The following is a 23,047-nucleotide window of genomic DNA, read 5'->3' as shown; positions in this document are numbered from 1 at the left end:
GCATTAGGGGCTGCGGTAGCTCAGGAGGTTAGCGCAGGTTGCTGGTTCGATTCCCAGCTCCTCTTGGCTAAGTGCCGATGTGTCCCTGAGTGAGACCCCTGACCCTTGCTGCTCCCGAGGAGCTGGCTGTCGTCTTGCACGGTTGACCCAGCCGTCGGTGTATCAATGCGTGGATGAATGTGTGTCTGAAAGTGAGGCAGTTATTGTGAAGCGCTTTGACCGGGCAAAGGTGTGAAAGGCGCTTTACAAAAATCTACACGTAGGTGTCCTTGAGCAAGATGTCTAACCCCCTGCCATGTAACTGCATTCACTGTCTAACCCCCGGACATGTCTCTGCATTCACTGTCTAACCCCCGGACATAGCTCTGCAATCACTGTCTAACTGTGTTGGCCGTAAACAACAGTGCAGTTTAAGAGATGATGTGTTGCTCTCATACTTCCAGAACGTGACTAATGCCAATTCAATAAGATAGTGCGTATTAGAGATAGACCACTCCAGGCATTCACAGTTTTTGATGATCACACAATATGCACCGGTGGATGGATCTCAATTCAATTGCCTGAACTTTAAACTAATGAGAACTCGAAACACATTAAACAGAGATTAAATAAATCTCAATAGATTGCTCCTCAATCCCTAATGACATTTTACTTCTCATTTGTAGAAATGAAGACATTATACCCGGAGCGAACCCACCACTAGCCCGACTGCAACCGAAAAAAACAAAAAAAACCAGCGCTGTTTATGTAAACGAGTCTGTCTACATGGTTTAAAGAGAGAGCCCTCTCCTGCTAATTGCTGATTTTCATATCAAAGAGAGTACTCGTGGCTGGCGGTTCGCAGCCCATCTCTCTGCGATGGTTTGAATGCATTACTGATACCTACTAAGCAGCTTTGATCCCCTAAGTGAACCGGTCTGCATGTTGTTCTGATCAGACAGGCTGGGGACTCACTGTCATTACAGGTCACTGGCAGGTCTTTCCAACGGGGCAATTGATATGCAAAGGTACACCGTAAGGTCCTGTGCTCAGGACAGAACGACTCGGGGAACGCACAGGTCGGATAGAAAGCGGAATGAAGGAATGGGATCAGAGAAAACTGCTCAGACTGAGTGGGGGTCGGACAAAGGGGTGGAGAGAAGGAACCAGAGGAAGAAACTAGGGAACAGATAGAGAATAAGAAAGTTAGGAAGAAAGAACAGAAGAAAGAAGATGGAAAAAACGAAAACAGGAAGAGAAAGTTAACGAAAGTAAAAATAGGGAAAGGAGCTCAGGAGGTAGAGGCGTTGACTTGTAACCCGGAAGTTTGCTAGATCGATCCCCGGCTCCACCTAGCTGAGTGTCGAGGTGTCCCTGAGCGAGACGCCTGCCCCTAAATGCTCCCGACGAGCTGGCTGTCGCCCTGCGTGGTTGGCATTGCCGTCGGGTGTGTGAACGTGTGAATAAATTATTCTAAGTCGCTTTGGATAATAGTGTCAGCAAAATCCCCATACCGTAAATGTGAAAAGAAACAAAAAAAAAAAAGTGTGACAAAGAAAGACGAACACAACCAAAACACTGCGTCTTCTCACCATCTTGCCGATCATCATGACGTAGGGCCCCAGGTACTTGTTGACCCCGAAGATGTCCAGCAGCCGGATGTACCAGTAGATGATGTTGACGCAGTAGATGACCCGGCCGTAGCTCATGAAGGGCGGCTCCTGCAGCCGCAGCACCATGCCCACAGAGAAGATGAGGATGGCCATGAGGTCGGTGATGTTCCAGTACTCCTGCAGCCACACCTTCACCTTCTGCAGCAGCTTCCCCGGCTCCGACATCAGGATCTGGGCCACACACACACACACACACACACACACACACACACACACACACACACACACACGAGGAGGAGGAGGAGGACATTAAGGAAGAGGAGGAGCAGGAGGAGTAGGAGGAGGAGGAGGAAGAGGAGGAGGAAGAGGAGGGGGAGACCAGTAGTAAGCAAAGGAGAGAGAGATAGAGGGGGTTTGGTCATTGGACAATGAGATAGGGAACACAGAAGTTATAACTGCATAGGAGTAGAGGAGAGTAATTGTGTGTACTACATCAGTCTCGCCTTTGGAGGGCAGTAAAAGATTACGAAATAGACGCTCCGAGCCCGAAGAGGGTGGGAAATTGATTTGACTAAGGAATGGAATACGGGATTATACAGCCAGGCGTTCTCCTTCCATCTCCTGAAATGATCTCCGTGTGTCTTATCCTATCGGTCTGTCACCATTCTTCTCACTTGTACACACACTTTTTACTACCATGAGATGTTTGACACACAGATACACAACTACATCCCCTCAAGATCTGCTGTACAAATGGTGTCAGTGTGTGGATTAGCAGCAGTAACCGACACATGTTGCCTGTAGGTTGTTTATATAATTATTGTATTTCTATTTTGTGTATGCAGATGAATTACGTGTACATACCGGGTACCATGCATCATTGACTGAACGTAAAATGATGCAATTCACATATACACACCCACACACACTCCTCAGAACGCCTACCTCTCTCATCTTCTCGATGCCGTTGGTGAAGATGTATGCGATGACGATCCACTCCTGGGGAGACGGCCACAGGTCCATCTTCACCAGAACGATGTAGTTGAACAGCATCAGGTAGGCCACGTACGCCATCTGAACAGGCAGGGGACATGTTCCTATTGGACTGGGGTTCTGCAGGTGTTCTCAGACACATGCCAGTGTGTGTGAAAACATATGTAGAAACCCAGTAGAACACATGTAGAAACACACACTGGCATGTATGCCAGTGTGTGTACGGTCTGTGTGCTTGTGAATGAGTTGTTGAGTAAACCTGCATATGGTTGTGTGTAATCATAATGCAAAGTGTGGTCAATAGATCTGATTATTTATTTGTGTGTGTCTGTGTGTGCGTAGCTGTGGGAGTCTGCCCACTTCCTTACTTAGCATATGTCAATATGTCAATCCATTGCAAACCAAATGGCCTGAAGCTGTTAATGTGCGGGGATATTGTGTAAACTCCATCCAATAAGGTGAGGTTCTTCAAATGATTGACTCCAATTAAATTGGATTCTAACGCAGCCTTCAAATACAAACTACAATAAAACGAGGGGATCTCAAGAGGACATGTTGCTCTTACATCCACTCCCGGCATGGACGGCTAGGTTCTATGCTATAGACACGTTTAGCAAGCCTATCCTCAGACTCTTACTCGTTCACAGAAGCAATCACACTCTCTCCTCCTAAGGTGAGAGTGGATTTATTTATTCGAATGACCTGTGGTCGTGGAGGGAGTCTCCAGATTCATTAAGTCCCTTGTTTTCAGATCCATTTAGTCCCTCCTTGTCCTCGGGCTCCTTTGCACTAAAGATTTGACAAATAGAACAGCGATGCGGCCCTAGCCCTACAGAGCGAGTCCAACACGAAGACCACTAATGATGGCCGTTTGACCCGCAAGCACCACTGCGCCACTTCTGGAGGGTGGGGAGATGATCACATTTACAAGGGTTCTCTTTCCGGAGAAAGGCCAGGAATAATGAGGGTGATGGGAATGTAAAAGAGAGAAATGTATTAATTTGCGTTAATAAATAATGAGGAGTATTAGGTCGGTTTTATGAAGAAATGTTTTCATTAGCCAACTAAGTGGAAATTTGGGAGATAGAACGGTTGGCTAATTGGATAACATGTGCGCGCACGCACGCACACGCACACATCCACACAAAGACACAGGTTCTAAGAATACATCTCAACAAGCCAGTGCCTTCCTAGAATCCAAATGGTACAAACCAAAATGTATTTCTGTTGCTGCAAAAGGCCTTTGATCAATCTCATACATACGTATGGAGTATATAAATGTAATGTCACGAACCAAAAATGTAGGAGAGCATTACATCACCTCCATTGACAATGTCAATCAGAAAACATTTAAGTTGTATTGTATTTACCTGTGACCATACATACAGTTTTTTTAATTAGGTTGGACGAGGAAATGGGCAACCCTATTTTGCCCAAATATGTATTTTCACCAATGTCTAGAAAATGATTATGGTTATTCCTCCCATAACAAAACCACAGCAAACCTAACAGCTTAAACTATCCTTTCGTTCTAAGATCTACAGCTTGGAACACTGGGAGGTTCCGGTGGCGGTGGCCGGTACTTACCGTGTGGAACCAGAACTTGACGATGGGGGCATTGTAGAACTCATAGATCTTGCGGCCCATGGGGATAAGCCGGTGGCGCTTCTGCACCTCCTCCACGTCCTTCTTCCTCGACGTCTCCGTGGCAACCTTACCCAGCATGGCCTGGGTTGCCGCAAGCCCCCCCCATGACATCGCCGCGAGCCATGAGGGTGAGGAGGGGGGTGGATGTGATGAAGAGAAGTATGTGTGTGTGTGTGTGTGTGTGTGTAGGGGGAGAGAGGGGATAGAAGAGATACAGGCGAGAGGAACAGATGTATGTGACACAAACAGGAGAGAGAGAGCGTGGGGAGGAGGATGGAGATGGTTGGATAAGAGGAAGTCATTGAAGACGATGAGGAGGTAGCGTGGAGAGGGGAACACGGTGGGATGAAGAATGGGTTCAAAGAGGTGAAGAGAGAGAGAGACAGAAAAAAAGAGCAGAAAACAAGGGGAGGGGGGAAGGGGTCTCATCAAAGGACTGTTCCTGAACGTTACAACAGCGTCTTTAGAAAAGCAAGCACAGGCAATGTCATCACTCATCATCATGTGATGTGTGTGCGTGAGTGGGTGGGCTGTGACATGTGAGGTGGTGAGGTCAGGTGGGGCCAGGTGAAGACACTTATGACAACAGGACATTCACACTCATGGATAGTGTCTCCAACAACGGCAACAAACAAGACAGAGGGAAGGGAGGGGAGACGGAGGGCTGGACAGAAAAAAAGGGGCGGGGGGGGGGAGAGAAGGAGACGAAGAAGGAAAGGCAGACACAGATATCTGGTTTGTAACCCGGGACACAGTTCTATATCCATGAGAGGGTTTGGGCCCCGGTGTGGTTCGATGGGTCATGAACTGATGTCAGCGCCACGCCAGGACTCTGCGGGGGAGTCGCGTCATTGGATTTATCTCGCTTGCCTGGATGCCTTGAGGCAGACTCAGATTAAAGCCTGAGTGCTGGGAACCTCCGAACCCTACTCTTATCGATTACAGTGTGTCATTGTCGTTTTGTTTAACATGAGGGACATGTTCAACTGCACTTCTTGCCTGAGTTTGTGTCACGGCAATCGCAGACAGACAGACAGACTGGTTGTCGTGTACCAAGGCAGATGCTTTACTGTGTGCGCCGTATGATGACTTCACTGGGCTGACATGCAAGCCCTCCCCAGGTCAACTGCAGCAAAGGCAAAACACAACCCACGTGTTTCTGAAAGCATCTGAGGCATGGGGGCAATCCAATCGTTCCCCCCGTGGTGTGGCAAGCGGTGTGTGTATATCGCTATGAATCTCGGTATGATTCATGTGCTCTCTGGTTATCAGGAGTGCATCTCAACAGCCAAGCAGCCAGCGCAACTGCAGATAAACGTCCCCCCTTGCAAACGCCTGGCTGGACCGCGTTGTTCTCGCTGGGACAGAACCTTGTGGGTTTCCAGGTGTCCCGCGGTGGCAGATTCCCCACAGTTGCGCTGGCACACCTGTTGGGCCGGACATTATGCACATGCAGGAGGATGGGCGGCGGGATGGGCATGCGTTCCACTGCAATCACCGGATCACACGCGTGGGCGGGCGAGCGTAACGAGAGGCTGCATCGTGGTCGATCCCAGTCTTTCGACGCACGAGGGAAAAGGCGAATCGTGACCCGTCGGTGTGCGAGCGGGGTTTTGGATCGGAGTGGAACGCTGCCCGAATCCCGGCGGCACATATCCGCGTGGTCCGTGCGGACGGACTTGCACCGGGGCTGGCGGTGCCGCTCTGCACTGGGTGAAGTGGGGGGGCTGGCTCAGACCCCTGCATGATTTAAACCCTGCAGCGGCGGCAGCGGTGGCGGGTGTGTTACGCAACGCCAGAGCCACACGCCAGCCCCCCCCCCCCCCCCCACCTCTTCCTGCAGCGGACATGCTGAGTGTGGCGCTGCAGCAGGCGAGCACGGGACGGGAGACAGAGAGAGAGAGAGTGAGGGGGGGACTGGAATAAAGTGAGAGTGGGAGAGAGCGAGAGCGAGAGAGAGAGAGAGAGAGAGAGGGAGAGAGAGCGAGAGAGAGGGAGGTAGGGAGAGGGAGAGAGAGAGAGAGAGAGAGAGAGAGAGAGAGAGAGAGAGAGAGAGAGAGAGAGAGAGAGAGAGAGAGAGAGAGAGGGAGAGAGAGAGAGAGAGACAGAGAGAGAGGGAGAGAGAGAGAGGGAGGGAGGAAGAGATAAAAGGGAAAGACTGGGAGAGAGGGAGAGAGAGAGAGAGGATGAGAGAGTGAAAGAGAGACTGGGAGAGAGAGAGATAGAGAGAGGAGACTGGGAGAGAGTGTGAGAGAGAGAGAGGAAAAGAGAGACTGGGAGAGAGAGACTGGGAGAGAGGGACTGGGAGATAGAGGGAGGAGCGAACGACCATCGAACAGTACTGTACCTCGAGCAGAACTGAGCTAGAGAGAGAGAAAGGCAGAAAGACGGAGGGAGAAATACAACAAGAGGGCGGGCGAGGTGGTGGACAGGGGGGAAGCTGAAGCAAACCAAAAGGGAACCCAACAGAAAGACAAACCCAGGTAGCAGCGTAGAGAGCAAATAATCTGACGTGCAAGACACAGAGAGCTAGAGAGAGAGAGAGAGAGAGAGAGAGAGAGAGAGAGTGAGAGAGAGAGATGGACAAATAAAGAGATAGCGAGGAAGAGCGAGAGTGAAAGAGAGAGAGAGAGAGAGAGAGAGAGAGAGAGAGAGAGAGAGAGAGAGAGAGAGAGAGAGAGACAAAAGGAACGTACACACAAGGAGCCACCAGAGGAGGCAACAAAACCGAGACGCTACAACTCCACAACCAACGTCCTCTCTGAGACGACAAGAGACAGGAAAGGTTGTTGCTGGGAGAAAGCCACCAGGGTTTAGTGTGTGTGTGTTTCTACAATCAACGCAATGTGCTTTGGTCGAGGCTCAGTTAGAGCCAAGTGGCGGTTCTTCTAGAGTGTATAAGGCGTCACGTGATGTGGTACATAGTATGTGATGCGGTATATAGTATGTGATGTGGTATATAGTATGTGATGCATGGCTGATTCGGGTTCTCTCACCACGGAGTTGTACTGCGCCTCACAGTATGACCTTACTGTGAACTCCATGTCCTCCTCCTCCTTCTCCTTGGCGGGCTTCTCGGGCTCCTCCTCCTCCTTCTCCTGCAGGAAGGACTCCTGCTGGTCCTGGGGCATGTAGGACATCTCGTCCTTGTTCTTGAACTCCAGGCTAAGGATGGACGGCGGCAGCAGCAGGCCCAGGATGACCTGGGCGGGGGGGCACAGGGGGGGATGTGTAGATGAAGGGGGGTGGGGGGTGGGTGGTGGAGGGGATGGAGGGGTGGGGTGGGGTGGAGATATTAAGACAGGGCAAAGCAGGACTGATGGCAGGGATATTGCAGAAGAGAAATGTGTTACTCTTAAATGCGATGGACACAGACACACAAACGTACTCCAACACGTGCACGCACACACGCACAAACCCTTACACATTCACAAACACACACTCGCACACAGGGACTCACACACACACCACACCATATATACAATCCATGAGAAATGAGGCACAACACTGAGGTCTGTCTTGGGGCTTTGGGAGGATCATTGTGGACTCGGCTCCAGCGGTATCTGTGCATCACAGGCCCAGACGCCCAGACGCTCTCCCGCTCCGAGAGAGAAATGAATGATGCAGGACAGGCACTTAGAGCAGATAAAGAAGGCAGGCCGGCTGTAAACACTTCAGATACATAATCATCAAACTGGAAACGAGAGCGATGGGGAACTTGTGTGTGTGCAGGTGTGTGTGTGTGTGAGAGTGTGCGGATGTGTGTGTGTGTGCGTGGCAAGCCCGTAGGGGGAATAGAAGAACAAGGATATGATGGAAGATCAGAGTGAAGGGGATGGTTAAGTGTTCTTTTTTCCTTACCTTTGCAGTTTTATATTTTTGTCATTTTTTGGAAAAAGCTGACGAAACTGCAAGGCTATGTCTTATTTGCTCTGGCATATGCTTCTGGCTCGCCCCCGTTTAGACAGATGTCCAGCAGACCTGGCCGGGATCAGGCCAATCATAACCATTTATCTGAGACAGGGCGGGTCTATTACGACGATTGTACAGACGAGCGCCCAATGGGAGCGCCGTTAGGTCATTTAAACACACGTTTCACTACTCTGATTGGTTATCATAGTTTCTGGCTCCGGCCACAGGCCTTTTGGTCTCCGGACGTTGTGTAGTGCGAGATGCCGTCTCCCACCCCCCACCCCGCTAGGTTTTGAACCTGCTCAGGCAAGTGTGAGCGAGTGGTCCGGTTAGACCCGCCCCCGGAGGAACAGACTCTGTGTCTTTAAGTGATCTGTGGTCATTCATCCAAACGTGAACCTGTGTAAAGGACACCAATACTTACAACCACTCCCCAGCCCCACTGACCCAGTTTGCACACTCATGTATCCCTGCCCTGACTACAGTGTATCCCCACACCGGACTACACGGTCAACTGCGCCTGCGTATCGATCGGAGAATCAGCTTGTGTTTTATGCGTGTGCGCGTTGTGCTTTTTTGTGAGTTAGGTTTGTCGTTGCCATGGAAGCTGGAGGAGAAAGGTCTCCTCGCTCTCCTCCCGTGCGCCCGTTCCCCTCCCGTACCTTCAAGCCGGAGTTCTTGCGCATACGTAGGCGTCCCATCCACATGTCGGTCAGCAGCATCTGGCTGCACGTGTGAGCGATGAAGTCCCGGTGCTTGGCCGCCACCGCCAGCTGCAGGCAGGTGGCGTTGCTCCAGTTCTTCAGCTCGTACGTGAGCAGCTTCATGGCCATCTGCTCGTCCTGCTTGTAGGACTGGTCCAGAAGCTCCACAGCCAGCTGGGCGAACTCTCTGTCGGGGGCACCACCACCGGACAGGAGAGGAGAGGGGGACCACAGACACCCAAGTAGAGAGATCCATGACATGTTGATGTAACAGAGGGTTTGGGAATTAGGGAAAGAATAACAGAGCTTCGGTGATCTACATTGATACAAGGAAGGATGCGACCCCCATACAAATACCAATGTCCATATGACTAGGTCAAACTATTCAACACATGGATCACTAACGATGACAGATGGCACGTGCAAGCACAACCAGAATGGTGCTTTATACGGGTTAATGTGGTAGACCATGAGAGGACACTGTACATTGACTCGAATGGCTTGATCCCTGACATCCAGGACGTGGCCTGCTATCTGCAGGTATGAAGTGAGTGAGTAATGACCACAGACAAACCGGATCATACCCACTGCACAAGAGAGTTCTACGGCAAAATACTGTGTACGTTATGGACATCATAGAAATGCCGTTATAGTGTGTGAATGTGCATGGGTAAAATGTGCTAAATGTTTATTATATTCTATATATGCCTCGAATTAAAATGTATTTCCATTTTATCTATAGGTTATTACATTATTCTCACATGTTATTAAGTGGCTGTGCTGCTACTTCTCCTCTATGTATGTCATGCAGTCTACCTTGTGGCTGACTAGAGTTGTGCTATACAGGTCAGACAGCAGCTGAGGAACTAGGTAGGTATATATTTATGTCTGTGCGTGTATGTGTGCATGAGTGTGTTAGTGTAGTTTGCGTGTGCGTGTGTGTGTGAATATGAAGTTTGAGTGTGTGTGTGTGTATATGTCAGAAAGCTAGTGTTTGTGTATGTGTGTGTGTGTGTGTGTGTGTGTGTGTGGTGTTTGTTTGCGTGCGCGTGCCAGCCTATATGGGCTGAGCGGTGTGGTCAGAAGTTGCTCCAGTCTAGACTCCCAGAACAACTCTTCATTAATCATTTAGCGTGGAGAACTTTACCACTCTGTAGGCCTAGATAGATCTAATCACTCTCTCTACTCTCATCTGAAAGCTAAAGCACAGAACTCGCTGTCATCCCATGATCAGACGGAGAGGGACAGAGAGAGGCAGGGAGACGTCTGCACGTGTCTCGTGTATGTATGCGAAATGTCAGCATAAGCTGATTGCTTTCGCGTGAGATTAGCATAAAAGCACATGGGTTCTGGAGCATGTGTACTGGGAGAATATGGTGGTGAGGAGACTGTTGTTGCATGCAAAAACCACGTGTCCCCTCCCCCCGTGGGCTTGTTCCCTATCATCGTGAGACCGTCCATATATTGAAGTTTGTGTTTTGCAACAAATATCAGTCTGACCTCGGCTGGGCTGCAATTGATTTTCGCATACAGGCTTGGCATTACATCGTTATCATTACGAAAACAGTACATAACTGAGTGATGACCTCGCTCTCTTCGCTTGGTAAAGCAAAAACATCTTCTCCTCCGAGAGAGGTCTTCAATGCAGAGATCTGTTCATATTTAAACATTGTTACTGACTCTACTTCGAATAACACCGTTTTGATCACTCCGTCGGTTCTCTACACTTTCCTCGAGGTCCAACATGTTTGTTTATTCTGCGGCGTTCCTACCCTTAACGCCAATGGGCCCTGTCTTTGAGACCAGGCCGGACCGACCTGCAGAGACAACCTGCTACGTGACCTCATACGACGGCGGCGGTCCCACTGAGACGTCCCCCCCACCTGGAGTTGTGGTTGAGCTCCTGGGAGATGTCGTCCACCATGTCGTTCTCCGACGCCTCGTGGGCCATGGCTTTGCACAGCTTGCAGGCCACCAGGGCCTTGGCCATGGCCTCCTCGCCGTGCTGCCAGAAGAAGAGCGCCATCTTCTGGCGCTTCATGAGCACAGCCCACACCATGAGCTCGTGGAAGGGGAAGGGGAAGTGGTTGATCTCCGGGTCGTCCAGGTCGATGTCCACCTCCTCCTCCCGCTTGCGGGTGGTCTTCTGCCGGCCGCGGCGTATCGGCATGTCATCCTAGCGGAGAGCCGGGATAAGCGATGGAGACTGGGTTAGGCAGAGGGCGGTCTGGGGACTGGGTTAGGCAGAGGGCGGTCTGGGGACTGGGTTAGGCAGAGGGCGGTCTGGGGACTGGGTTCTTACGGTCATAAACAGACACTGGGATAGCTACTTACTGTAGCGGCAAAGTTCAGAGAGTAAACTGAAAGTTTAAATTAAAATAACTAAAAATAAACTAAATTGCTTTATAATAAGAAGATTAATTATGCAAAGATTTTAATCAAGATAACTATGATACTTGTTTGATGCATTTTCACGTTCTAATGAAACAATTTTCTTATTCAAATTAAATAAGCAACATGACTTATGAAAGGACTGCGTTGTACATTGATAAACGGGTACGGGAGTAAATGGCTTTGAACCATTGCGAAGATTTAACAAAGTTAACAAGCCACTACTCAACAAAACAATAATGATAACGACATGTCAAACAAAACAATCAGAACCAGGGTGGATCTCTCTGGCCACAGTGGGCCTATTCATGAACTAATGGCACTGCAGACTAGCTCTATGTTCTTCAGGAGATATCTGCTGTCAGCTTGTACCACTAATGCCCCCCCCTGCCACAGTTATACTGATGATGGGGTCCTCAGAGGGACAATCACACAGACAACTGAGGAACGCGGTGGTGAAAAGTGCATTTCTTTTTGATTCCTGACAACTGACATCATAATTTGTGAACTCTCGTAGAACACATTGAAGAGTAATTGCAACCTTTTTCGTTTTAGCAGAAAACATGGAGGGCATCACATTTGACATTTGAGAAGCGGAACATCTATTTATTTACAGTTAATGGCAGTCACTTGTAGGTTTAGAGCTGAACTTAGGACTTAGAAAGACTACCAGAGGAGGAAGAGGGTTAGGCAGATTTGAAAGAGGCATAAGGGTAGGAATGGACAGGTATGCACACACGCACACACAAAAGACACATGTTTTGACCAAGGTCAGACGAACGCTTTAACAGAAAGGAAACACAGAAGTCTCAGAGATGAATTGCAATCACACGCCGTGATTCCAGCTTTTATGATTCTGGCAGTTTTGCTTACGATGTGTACTGTGATAAACCACACACACACACACGTGAGTATAGAGATCATGAGGCCGTTTTGGATCACTGATTATCTATTGGGCTGAATCGACCGGCGTGCTCCGCAGGGGGTCATTACATGAGTCGTACACACGTCGTTAAAACACGTCTCTGGAGTCAATCCGTATGCATGTGGTCGTAACCTTCTACATTCACATCCCAAACTTACAGAGTGAGGTGCATGTGTTAGTGTGTGGCATGGTGGTAGCGTGTGCACACTTTACAAAGTTATATGTATGCCACACAAAACACACACACACACAGTGCTTGATCCAGAGCTGTTTTAACGCATTTGACGCTCATGTCATGACGAGACGGGCACTTTGTAGACGAAAGACAAGAACAACACTGACCCAACGATATAGCCGCCATGGTATTGACACTCACCTCCATCCCCAGCAGTTTCAGGGCTTTGGGCTGGAAAAGCAACAAACAAGAACATACACAGAACAAGAGCTGGTCGGGTGGGATTGATAAGAGTGATCGTCTCCGTTAGCAGAGAGCAACTGACGGACAGACTGACATGCTGATGCCTACAGCTGGGACAACCTTATACAGTATGCTGTCACCTCTTCTTCCCATACTTATCTTGTACATTTCAATGCCTGGGCTGCTTTCTACACCGGTGGCGTTTGTGTATCCGAAAGAGCACTTTGCAGACATCAGGGATTTAGTTTTTCCCCTGTTTAACATGCGCATGGTGGGTATGTAGAACCAGTGCTCTGGTAACTGTATTGAGGCAGGAGGCATGTATGAATTATGTATTCATGAGCCATCATCTGGGAGGATAAAAATAGCACAGGTCTCCTGTAGGGATGTTGATATTCGCATCAATTTCGAGGCTTTGTTTTTAGTGCACGTGTGCGTGTGTGTGTGTGATAGAGAGGGAGAGCAATAGAGAGAGGGAGAGGGAGAGCACGAGAGAGAGAGCGAGAGAGAGAGGGAGCGAGGGAGAGCGAGAGAGAGAGGGAGAGGGAGAGCACGAGAGAGAGAGAGAGAGAGAGGGAGAGAGGGAGAGCGAGAGAGAGAGCGTGGAAGTGCACGAAAGAGAGCAAGAGAGATGGAGCGAGAGAAAGAGAGAAGGGTAGTGTGGGAGAACTAACATGGACCCACTTCATCTAGAAAGAGGTGGATAATAAACTGAAATATTTGAGAGGTCTCTCGCTCTCTCTGTTCATCTCTCCATCAGTTTTTTTTTTCTTCACATTTTCCTCCCCACTTAGTTTTCCCTCCCGCTGTCACTCCCCCACACTCACACACGTTTACATGCACAAGCGTGCGGCCGCCCACACGCACATCGTGCACAGACACACACACACACACACACACACACACACACACACACACACAAGCACACACACACACACACAACACATACGCACAGAGACAGTGCAGTTTCGAGCAGAGATACAATGTCCCGGACACAGCTGTGCACAATTCTATTTCCATCACACATGTGGCAGTGTTGGGTGGCGTAAGGGAATCAGACTCTGCAGCCACAGAACAGCACATGAGAGCTTATCAAAGATAAACCAAAAAAGAATGGTTGCATCGTTAAAGGGCTGGCGAATGGAGAATTATGTGATTACGTAAGTCACGGTTCAAAGCTTAAATCAACAAGAAATGTACGATTTATCACGGTGCACAGCGGCGTCAGTGATGAATAATAATGAATGAATCTGATTCTGATGTGAGGGAGATAGTTCTGTCAGCTATCAATGTGGAGCCAGAGGAACCAGATGCTCCAGTTTTAGCAGCTGGGGGTTTGTTATTGTTTTTGTGTTTGTGCTTTCAGAGGAAAGGCATACAATATGCTCGGGAAAACCTTGGTTCTCACGAGCTTGACATCCACTGTTTATTGAAAGTGCATTTCAGTGTCAATGTTTTGCTGCTGTGCACCGTTTTCAAAATACCAAATAAACCGTTAACTTGCTTGCAGAGTGTGGTAAATGGTACAGCCTCTTACGCTGTTCCCTTTACGATACACATTATGTGCAAGCCGGCACCCAATTATATCCAATATGTCAATATTTAGTCTGTGTATCGCCACATAGACACAGGAACATAACCGCGACACAGTATAAATGTATTCATGGCTAATTTACTTGTAACATGAATATCTTTGTTGTGCTCGAATCAATACGTCTTGCCGCGGTACGTCGGAACAGTGAGAACAATAATGGGATTAAGGGTGATCCACCTACTCTCTTGGGACCAAACAGATTGTGGTACAGAGTCCTGAACCTCTTCCTGGTGTAGTTGCAGCGGTAAGCTCCGCCCATTAGGTATTCAATCACCAGGCCGATGTCGATGAGGCTGATTCGGTAGTCTGGGGGCAGGTTTCCCTGGAACATGAACACACACCTCGTCAGATCAGACCCGGGTCATCGATTGAACAGCCACAACACAAACACAAAAGGTAAACCAAACGCACCATACACACATAACACACACACACTCTCTCACACACACACACACAACCGTACACCAAAATCCACACACGTTTTTGTTTGTTTTTTTGGCTATGAAAGAAATCATGATTAGCGGATTCACCTTGAAGTAGATCCAACTGAACCCTGGGTATTCTCGCTTGGAAAGAGCACACAAGGTCAGTGAGTATGCTGCGTTGTATGCAGTGGACACTAGGACCATGGGGAATGATGCAACACACAGAACCCCTGGGAGAAGACCTCTCATCTCTCTCTCTCTCTCTCTCTCTCTCTGTTTGGTCGTGAATTGAGACCTCACATTTCCAAAGCGGTTGCATTGGGATCTTTACGTTTGGATGCTGTTAAAGGTGTTCCGCTCGCCCTGATATTCATTTCAAACCGCTCGTTCTGTCTTTTCCTGAGACCTTTGTTCAACAGTGGCTTATTGTGACTTAGAAAACTTGCCTCAAATCGTATCTAATATTATCTGTGTGGGGATAAAGTGGTGAAGGGAAGGAAAGACTGAAAGCCGGGGTTCAAGATGAGGGTATATTTATATGTGGGGGAAAGGATAAGGTGACCTTGTTTACAGTGAGGGAAAGAACAAGATCTTGTCAGAGAGGTTCAGTGCAGTTTGGGGTGTCGTGAAGAGGGGGGGATAAAAGGTGATACAAGAAAAAATGGAAGAAAGGAAAGAAAATGAAGAAATGAAGAGAATAAAGGAGAGTGGTAAGTGAATATTATTCCTAAAGGAGAAGGGGGCAAGACGGAGGGGAAGATGAACAGATAACAACAACTCTAAGAGGTGGATGAAGATCACCTGTGACTGGAAACAAATTGCCTTTTCCCCTCTCTAGACACCGACCACCACAATAAACCATTATGACGCCACTAGACCCATAGTCACCTAACATGCACCCAGAAGACCTGGACACTCCCCCACCCCAGCCCACCCACATTTACAACTAGCTTGCCTTAATGAATCACAGACTCAGTACAGACTCAGGGAAGTATGGTCTGGATGTCTCAATTGAAAAGTGTGCAATGTGTATAGTTTTGTATTTTTTGCTGTATTTTCCTTCAGAGAAGCCTTGGGGCTCCAAGGCCACAGTGACCACAAGGCCACAGGCCTTTGCCATACAGATCTCCGATATCGTTCTATATACGGCAACTAATTAAAAAAGGATTCCCTCCGTCTCCGTGTGTAAGTGTTAGGCATGCTGCGTATGTACAGACGCCCGTGGCCCCGTTTAACTCTCTGTCACGGTGATTGGCGTCCTGCACTGTGGCATGACTGCCAGGTCAATCCCAGCGTGAACAGGCTTCCACTCACCTCACACCCTGAGACCTGACAACTCCAACATGGTCCAGTGTTGCTGTCGTGTGAATGTCAGTAATGACCTGTTCGCTGCACTGTATGAACCATGCTGTAGCTCAGGCATTGCTACACACGTCCTCGGTCTCATGCTGTTTCTTGGGAATGTCGATATTTATTTGCTTCCATTTTAGCATTCCCGTCATTGCAGGGAGTTAAGTTAACTGATTTCATAGTTGTTAAAACTAAAGACGTCTGGGTGTTTTGCTTGTGAGAGACATGAAGAAGTACTAGTATTAGTCCACACTAGTCCTCAAACATAAAAACATTATGTCCCTACCTTGAGATAAACACATACAAAGCACAAATGGCTTGAAAATGAACCAGCTTGTGTTTTTCTATTTGGAAAGAGAGCGATAAAGAATGGAAATGCTGGTTGTGTGTAGATTTAGCCTCGGGGGGAAGCAATGGAATAGTATCTGAATCACACCGGGATACTATCAACATAACACTCACAACGTCACTAGAGAATACTTGCACCAAGCACACGTCCATGGGTATTTGTGGCTCCATCGCTGTGTAGATATGCAACGTTTTCCAATGTTTTGGTTGCCAGAAACAATCCCTTCCATAGCAGCTTGAGACCCAACTCAAGTGTTTCTCTATTGCAGTGACAATAGGCCTTATTCTCCAAGTGGCCATCTCAATTCTAAATGCCTGCTGGGTTGGGGGGACGGACGGACTGAATGCAGGATTCCACATTCACGATGGGTGGGACAATGAGGGCTTCCACCAGCGAGGCTCCGTAGGAGCGGGCTGTAGCTGTGTCAAACACACGGTAATTAATGGACCCATCTCCACGTTAATGGTGGTCACCCTGACCACGCCACACCGCCCCTCAGCCAGTGTGCCGCTGCCCGTCGAGGGCACAGGATGTGGACATGCGCTGAATGCAAAAACCATCCTTATGCACAGCAGCAACACAGACCGGATTAGATGTCAGCACAGTCAGGCCACGGGGGTTATTTTGAAATGATGCAAGCTTCACATGATCATCTGTAACACTTTCACTGTACATCGCCGAATATATATAGATATATATTTTGATATATACACGACAATTGTATATACACATCAAGGTTGAAACGGAGATCCGACAGTGAATAATGTGAACAGCGATACATGGGACTTCACGGGATTTCAGTACAGTGCCGTCGGCTGGTTTGATGGCTTTTTTTACAGTCTTGTTGATGAGACGGCATCTGTGGTGCTTTTTGTACTACAAGGGTAGTGAGCATGTACATGCATTAGAGGGGGGGAAGCGAGAGAGGGAGAAGCCGCTAACACGTTGAGTGTTACACAGCCACGGCAGCCGGCAGCTTCTGCTGAAAGACGAGAGCCAGTCTCTATGTGCCATCAGCACACACGCCCGCACACACGCCCGCACACACACACACACACACACACACACACACACACACACACACAGGCATACACACACACACACACACACAGAGGCATAGGCATACGCACACACACATACACACACACACACACACACACACACACACACACAGAGGCATAGGCATACGCACACACACATACACACAAACACACGTCAGGCATACGCACTCGCACAAACACACACACCGCAGCCAAAGGCAGAAGACACATGATACAACATCTGTAAATGTCTCCCACCAAAACTTGACACATTCTGCACACGCACTTGAAGCGCACTTACCCTATTTACACTAGGTACACAAACACACACACACACACACACACACACAGACTGTCACACGTACGCACACACACATGCTCACACACACATACAGACGGACCATTCTACTTTCGCGCACACACACAGAAGAAGCCGATGGTTGTGTGTACTTTGTGTGTCTACACAGCCACAGCTTCAGCATGGGCACTGCGGTGGCATGGCGGTGTCCTACCTTTTTGACATCTCTGACGAGGTGGGAGAGGGTGTTGGATGGTCCGTGTCTCTGGACGAAAAAAAAAACAGGCCCCATCAGAACAGAACTGAGCTCCATCAGATCAGAACTCAGCTCTAGACAGACCCAGGCCTTCCAACAGAACCCAACTGAGCTTAGCCCTTCAAACAGAACACAACTGAGCTCCATCAGAACAGAACTGAGCTCTCTACAGACCCAGGCCTTCAAACAGAACACAACTGAGCTCAATCAGAACAGAACTGAGCTCTATACAGACCCAGGCCTTCAAACAGAACACAACTGAGCTCAATCAGAACAGAACTGAGCTCTATACAGACCCAGGCCTTCCAACAGAACACAACTGAGCTCCATCAGAACAGAACTGAGCTCAATCAGAACAGAACTGAGCTCTATACAGACCCACGCCTTCAAACAGAACACAACTGAGCTCCATCAGAACACAACTGAGCTCTATACAGACCCAGGCCTTCAAACAGAACGTAACTCAGCTCTATGCAGACCCAGGCCTTCCAACAGAACACAACGTAGGTTTTAACAGTCCCGAGGCCTTCCAACAGAACACAACTCAGCTCCATCAGAACCCAACGCAGCTCCATGTAGACCAAGGCCGTCTATCCAGCAGCAAGGTACATCGAAGGCGACGAGAATAAAACCCAGAACCTGAGGCATCCGGCACGGAGCATTTTTCTGCCTCTACTTGTCATCTCCTAATAGGAAATAACGTGCGCCATGTTCTGCCATGATAAGAGAAATCATAAGGAGGCACGTCATGTACAAGCGTTGTGATGAGTATTTAAGAGGTGTGAATGGCTTAATGTAGTGAGCACTAACAGAGGGCCGGGGGAGTGTGCAGAGGGCTCTGATGGGAGTTTGTGCATCTTTAAAGACAGGGCAGCCACACCCTATTACAGGCCCTATTACAGGTCCCCACCCTCAACCCAACCCCCGGTCGGAAGAGCAAGAGTTTATGGAGCCCATCGTCAGGATATAGACTATCTTAGACAGAGCGCCATCCGTTTCCCTGATCTCTCTTGTAAGACAGGGCCTACGATGTAATTACTAACAACCCCGCCCGGTTTGTCTCACTTCCCGCCCGCTGCTCTGTCGATGTGCCCTCTGTCTAGCTAATGAGAGGCCAGTTTAAAGTACTAGCAGCGTCGTTCTCTGGAGAGGGATCCTTATCCAGTGCTTTCACCAGGTTACTCACGGTTTGTATACAACAGCGCATATCTTTATTTCATGGATTTGATGTTATCGACGCGTTGTCTTTTGTTTACTTTGTTTAGTTTGAAACTTGTATGATGCCACCCTCACCTTTGGCAAAGAAATGGAAAGAGTGTTGGATGGTTTGTGTCTCTGAGATAACAACAACAGACTGTGTCTATCAGAACACAAATAAGCTCCATACAGAGCCAGGTCCTCCATCAGAACAGAACTCAGCTCCACAGAGACCCATACCGCCTATCAGAACAGAACTCAGCTCCACAGAGACCCATACCGCCTATCAGAACAGAACTCAGCTCCACAGAGACCCATACCGCCTATCAGAACAGAGCTCAGAGCTCCACCACTCCAGTTTATAAACAGGCAGCAGGGTGAACAATTTCTTTCGTTCGCCACCTTCGAGTTGCTTTTTGCCAAAGCGACTTACAGGTTAAGCTGAGAGCAACCCAAGCACACACAGTCAATATTGAGGTTCAAAGGTGCCTGATGCCCAGTTGTGTGTGTTTGAGTGCAGAGAAGTGTAGAGTGTGTGTGTGTGTTTTTGTGTGTGTGTGTGTGTGTGTGTGTGTGTGTGTGTGTGTGTGTGTGTGTGTGTGTGTGTGTGTGTGTATGGGTGGGCGTGTGTGTGTGTGCGCGCACGTATGTGTATGCGTGCTTGAATGTGTGCGTGCGTGTTTGTGTGTGTCTGTGTGTGTCTGTCTGTGTGTGTGTGTGTATGTGAGTTTGTGTGTATGGGGGGGCGTGTGTGTGTGTGTGTGTGTGTGTGTGTGTGTCTGTGTGTATGTGTGGGCCTCTGTGTGTATGTTTGTGTGTGTCTGTGTGTATATGTGTGTGTGTGTGTGTCTGTGTGTGTGTGTGTGTGTGTGAGCCTGTGTGTGTGTGTGTGTGTGTGTGTGTCTGTGTGTGTGTGTGTGTGTGAGCCTGTGTGTGTGTGTGTGTGTATGTGTGTGTGTGTGTGTGTGTGTGTGTGTGTCTGTGTGTGTGTGGGTGTGTGTGTGTGTGTCTGGGTCTGTGTCAGTGTGTATGTGTGTGTGTGTGTGTGTGTGTGTGTGTCTGTGTGTATGTGTGTGTGTGTCCGTGCGTGTGTGAGTCTCATTACCGTGTTGTAGAGCTCCTCAAGGCGGGACAGGGTGAGGAAGCGGTGCATGCTGACTCCGTTCTCGATCAGCAGCTTGACAAAGTCCACTCTGTCCAGCACAAGGGCATCCAGCATGGACTGCTCCAGGGAGCCCACCTGCAAGCACGCCACGGCACCACACACATGCACACTGTCATCCAAATAGTACCGTTTGTTTGCTGTGTTTACAGGGGCCGAGCCCTTATACTGCGGCACCAGAATAAAAAGAGAAATAAACTGTTGTATTAATAGACTGTGAGAGTCTCACAGTATTCAAACTGTTGTAACATCACTCCTTTAACTATTGTGCCAAACACAACACGTGCCAGACTCAAACTTTTCAAACAGATCTATCGAACTCTATCAAAGTCAATCAAACTCTATCAAAGTCTGTTTCTTTGTCATTGATATCTGACTTATGTAAAATCCATCTATCTACCGCAACAAAGCAATCTAATTTTGTTCCCGAACCTGTGATTCATATAAGGTCATAACCAAATATGGATGTTTGTTCGTGCATCACGTTTCACAAACACAAACTGCTTACTAATAACTGGCATTTGATGTACCTATATTTAGACTTTTCTTTTGCATTTTGGGTGACTAAGTGGATCACCCAATGCAAACCTACTCAAAGGCATTGTAAGAGACATATATATATATATTTTTTAATGTTAAACTGCGAGCCATCACTGATATTTGGTCAGAAACAGTAACAATGGTCTCCCAGAATAGTAAGTAAAAAAGTAAAAAAATCAAAAGAGGCATAGGCCCGGTGCCAAAGGGTCCACGGCCCGGTACCGTTCGCGGCCCGGTGGTTGAGAACCGCTGTTATAGATAGATTACTAATATAAGTTTGTCTTATCAATGGGAATAATAGATATCACTAGCACAGTTATTACAATACCCTGCTTCGGTTGGCATGTAAAATGTCAAAGAAGATGAGGAAGGAAGACATTTGAAAAAAAAAAAAAACTCATAAGAAACCCTCATAGAAAATACACAGAAGAGGAAGGCATGTGCCTGAGATGCTTACTGGCCACTGCTGTCCGTAGATGAAGATCTGGCTGCGGGCGATGTCAACCCGGTTCCAGGCCAGAGCCAGACTCAGCTGGTCCGGGGCCGATGCATTAGCACCTGGGAGACAGCAGGGAACCGAGGGAGGAGAGATGGAGGTTATGGACTGTTGTTAATGAGCCCCGGTCTGAAAGGCTCGTTAATGTTAGTACACTGTCCTGTCCACTTGGTGGTGATTGCGACACTACACTGCAGAGGTTTTATCTCCTCTTTCATCTAGAATCAGTTGGTTCCTCACAGCGTTTGTCAGGACTAGGGATGTTTGCACAGGGTTGAGACTAAGTGGATTAATTTTAGATGCCGCAGCCGCTTGGGGCAACTCAAAAAGTCCTCAAATGGGGACAGTGAAGGGCTTGCACTAGCCGTAAATTAACACGCCGACCCAGCGTCAGAATAGCACAATATTTTGCGTCTAAAAAACCTTGGCCCCAGAGAAATGATTTGTTAAAGGGTTTCAAGCTCATTAGCGGTATTGAATCTACATTACTATTAAAGGTTTATTTTGTTGTTGGGACTTGAGAAGCTTTAAATCTCAACAATAAAAACCAAAATATGAATTCCAATAAATACACACTAAGAGGCCCTCGTGCAATATCTAGTGATTTAGGAGTAACTTTTACATAAGCCACCCTTACAGTGAATACAGATACTTCAACAGCAGGTTGCTCCAGGATACAAAAGGTTACGCTGAGGACGATGGGAATCAAACCCAGAACTCGCACCATGCAATACAGAGTTAAACACCAGCACTTCACTTTTCTGCCTCTGCTCATCATCTCCTCATTTTAATCAACAATCACCAAATTCCAATATTAACTGAGCTTCACCTTATCCCAATATTAATCAACCATCACCATATTCCAACATGAATCAACGTTCATCATACTCCATTTTGTAATGAATAAGTTAAAGCGTATGGCGGCCCATTATGTATCGTTGCGTTGAGATGTGTATTTAAGAGGTTTGCATGGCTTAATGAAGAGAGCACTATCACAGGCCCCTTGAAGCGTGCAGAGCACTCTAATGGGGGAGTGTGTGCATCCTTAAAGGAAGGGCAGCCCTCCCCTAAGGTCCCGATGTGTATCTTTCCCTGTGTCTCGCTGTTACGATGCTGATATGCAGTACTAGCAGCATCTTTCTCTAGAGAGAGAGCATTAAAGGTTGTGTCAGCCATGTTGGGTGACGTCACTTCTGTTGGTAGTTGAAGTGAGATCCCAAACAGCCAGCTCGCCCCTCCCTTCCGGGTTTCGTGCATCCAGAAAAAACTATCATGAACGCAGCGCAAAACCCCACAACACCCACCCCTTGTCGGTGATTTGTTAGAATACTATTTATTTGGGTTTTGAGTGGTTGGTAGTACCATTTGTTTTTGTGTACAATCTCGGAGCATAGGCTGCCTACAGAGACGCCTTTTTTTGACGGTCTGCTTATGGGGGGGGGGGGGGGGCAGCTAGCGGTTCCTGAGGAAAGATCAGATGAATGTGATACTTTATGTTTTGGCCTAGCAATGCTGATACAACCTTTAATTCCGTGGTATTACCAAGTGACTCTCTGTTTGAATGCAGCAGCACAACTCTTTCTGCCATAAAGGTCAACTTGTTAATGTTTTAGCATTTTTATTAGGTGGATTTTATGTACGGGCCGCTTTGTCTTTTGTTTGTTGGGTTTTTTAAGGAAGGGAAGGAAGGACAACAGGAAGGAAGTGAGGACGGACAGGAGGGAGGGAATGAGGGAGTGAGGGAGAGAAGAAGGAATG

General features: G+C 48.1%; 1 protein-coding gene across 1 annotated transcript in view; it reads right to left on the bottom strand.

The window, feature by feature from the left end:
• trpm3 (transient receptor potential cation channel, subfamily M, member 3) overlaps positions 1-23,047 on the bottom strand; it is a gene marked incomplete at both ends in the record, with an annotated part of 106,434 nt that overhangs the window by 8,991 nt on the left and 74,396 nt on the right. The window contains 12 exon segments of the mRNA XM_079750609.1: positions 1,572-1,823; positions 2,538-2,666; positions 4,173-4,313; positions 7,229-7,435; positions 8,807-9,035; positions 10,732-11,024; positions 12,541-12,570; positions 14,358-14,498; positions 14,707-14,742; positions 17,853-17,903; positions 20,197-20,331; positions 21,251-21,351. Coding sequence (XP_079606735.1) covers positions 1,572-1,823; positions 2,538-2,666; positions 4,173-4,313; positions 7,229-7,435; positions 8,807-9,035; positions 10,732-11,024; positions 12,541-12,570; positions 14,358-14,498; positions 14,707-14,742; positions 17,853-17,903; positions 20,197-20,331; positions 21,251-21,351 — 1,745 coding nt within the window.

This window comes from Pollachius pollachius, assembly GCF_949987615.1.
Source record: "Pollachius pollachius genome assembly, chromosome: 1".
In the NCBI taxonomy this organism is placed as follows: domain Eukaryota; kingdom Metazoa; phylum Chordata; class Actinopteri; order Gadiformes; family Gadidae; genus Pollachius; species Pollachius pollachius.
This window is presented reverse-complemented; position numbering and strand designations above follow the sequence as displayed.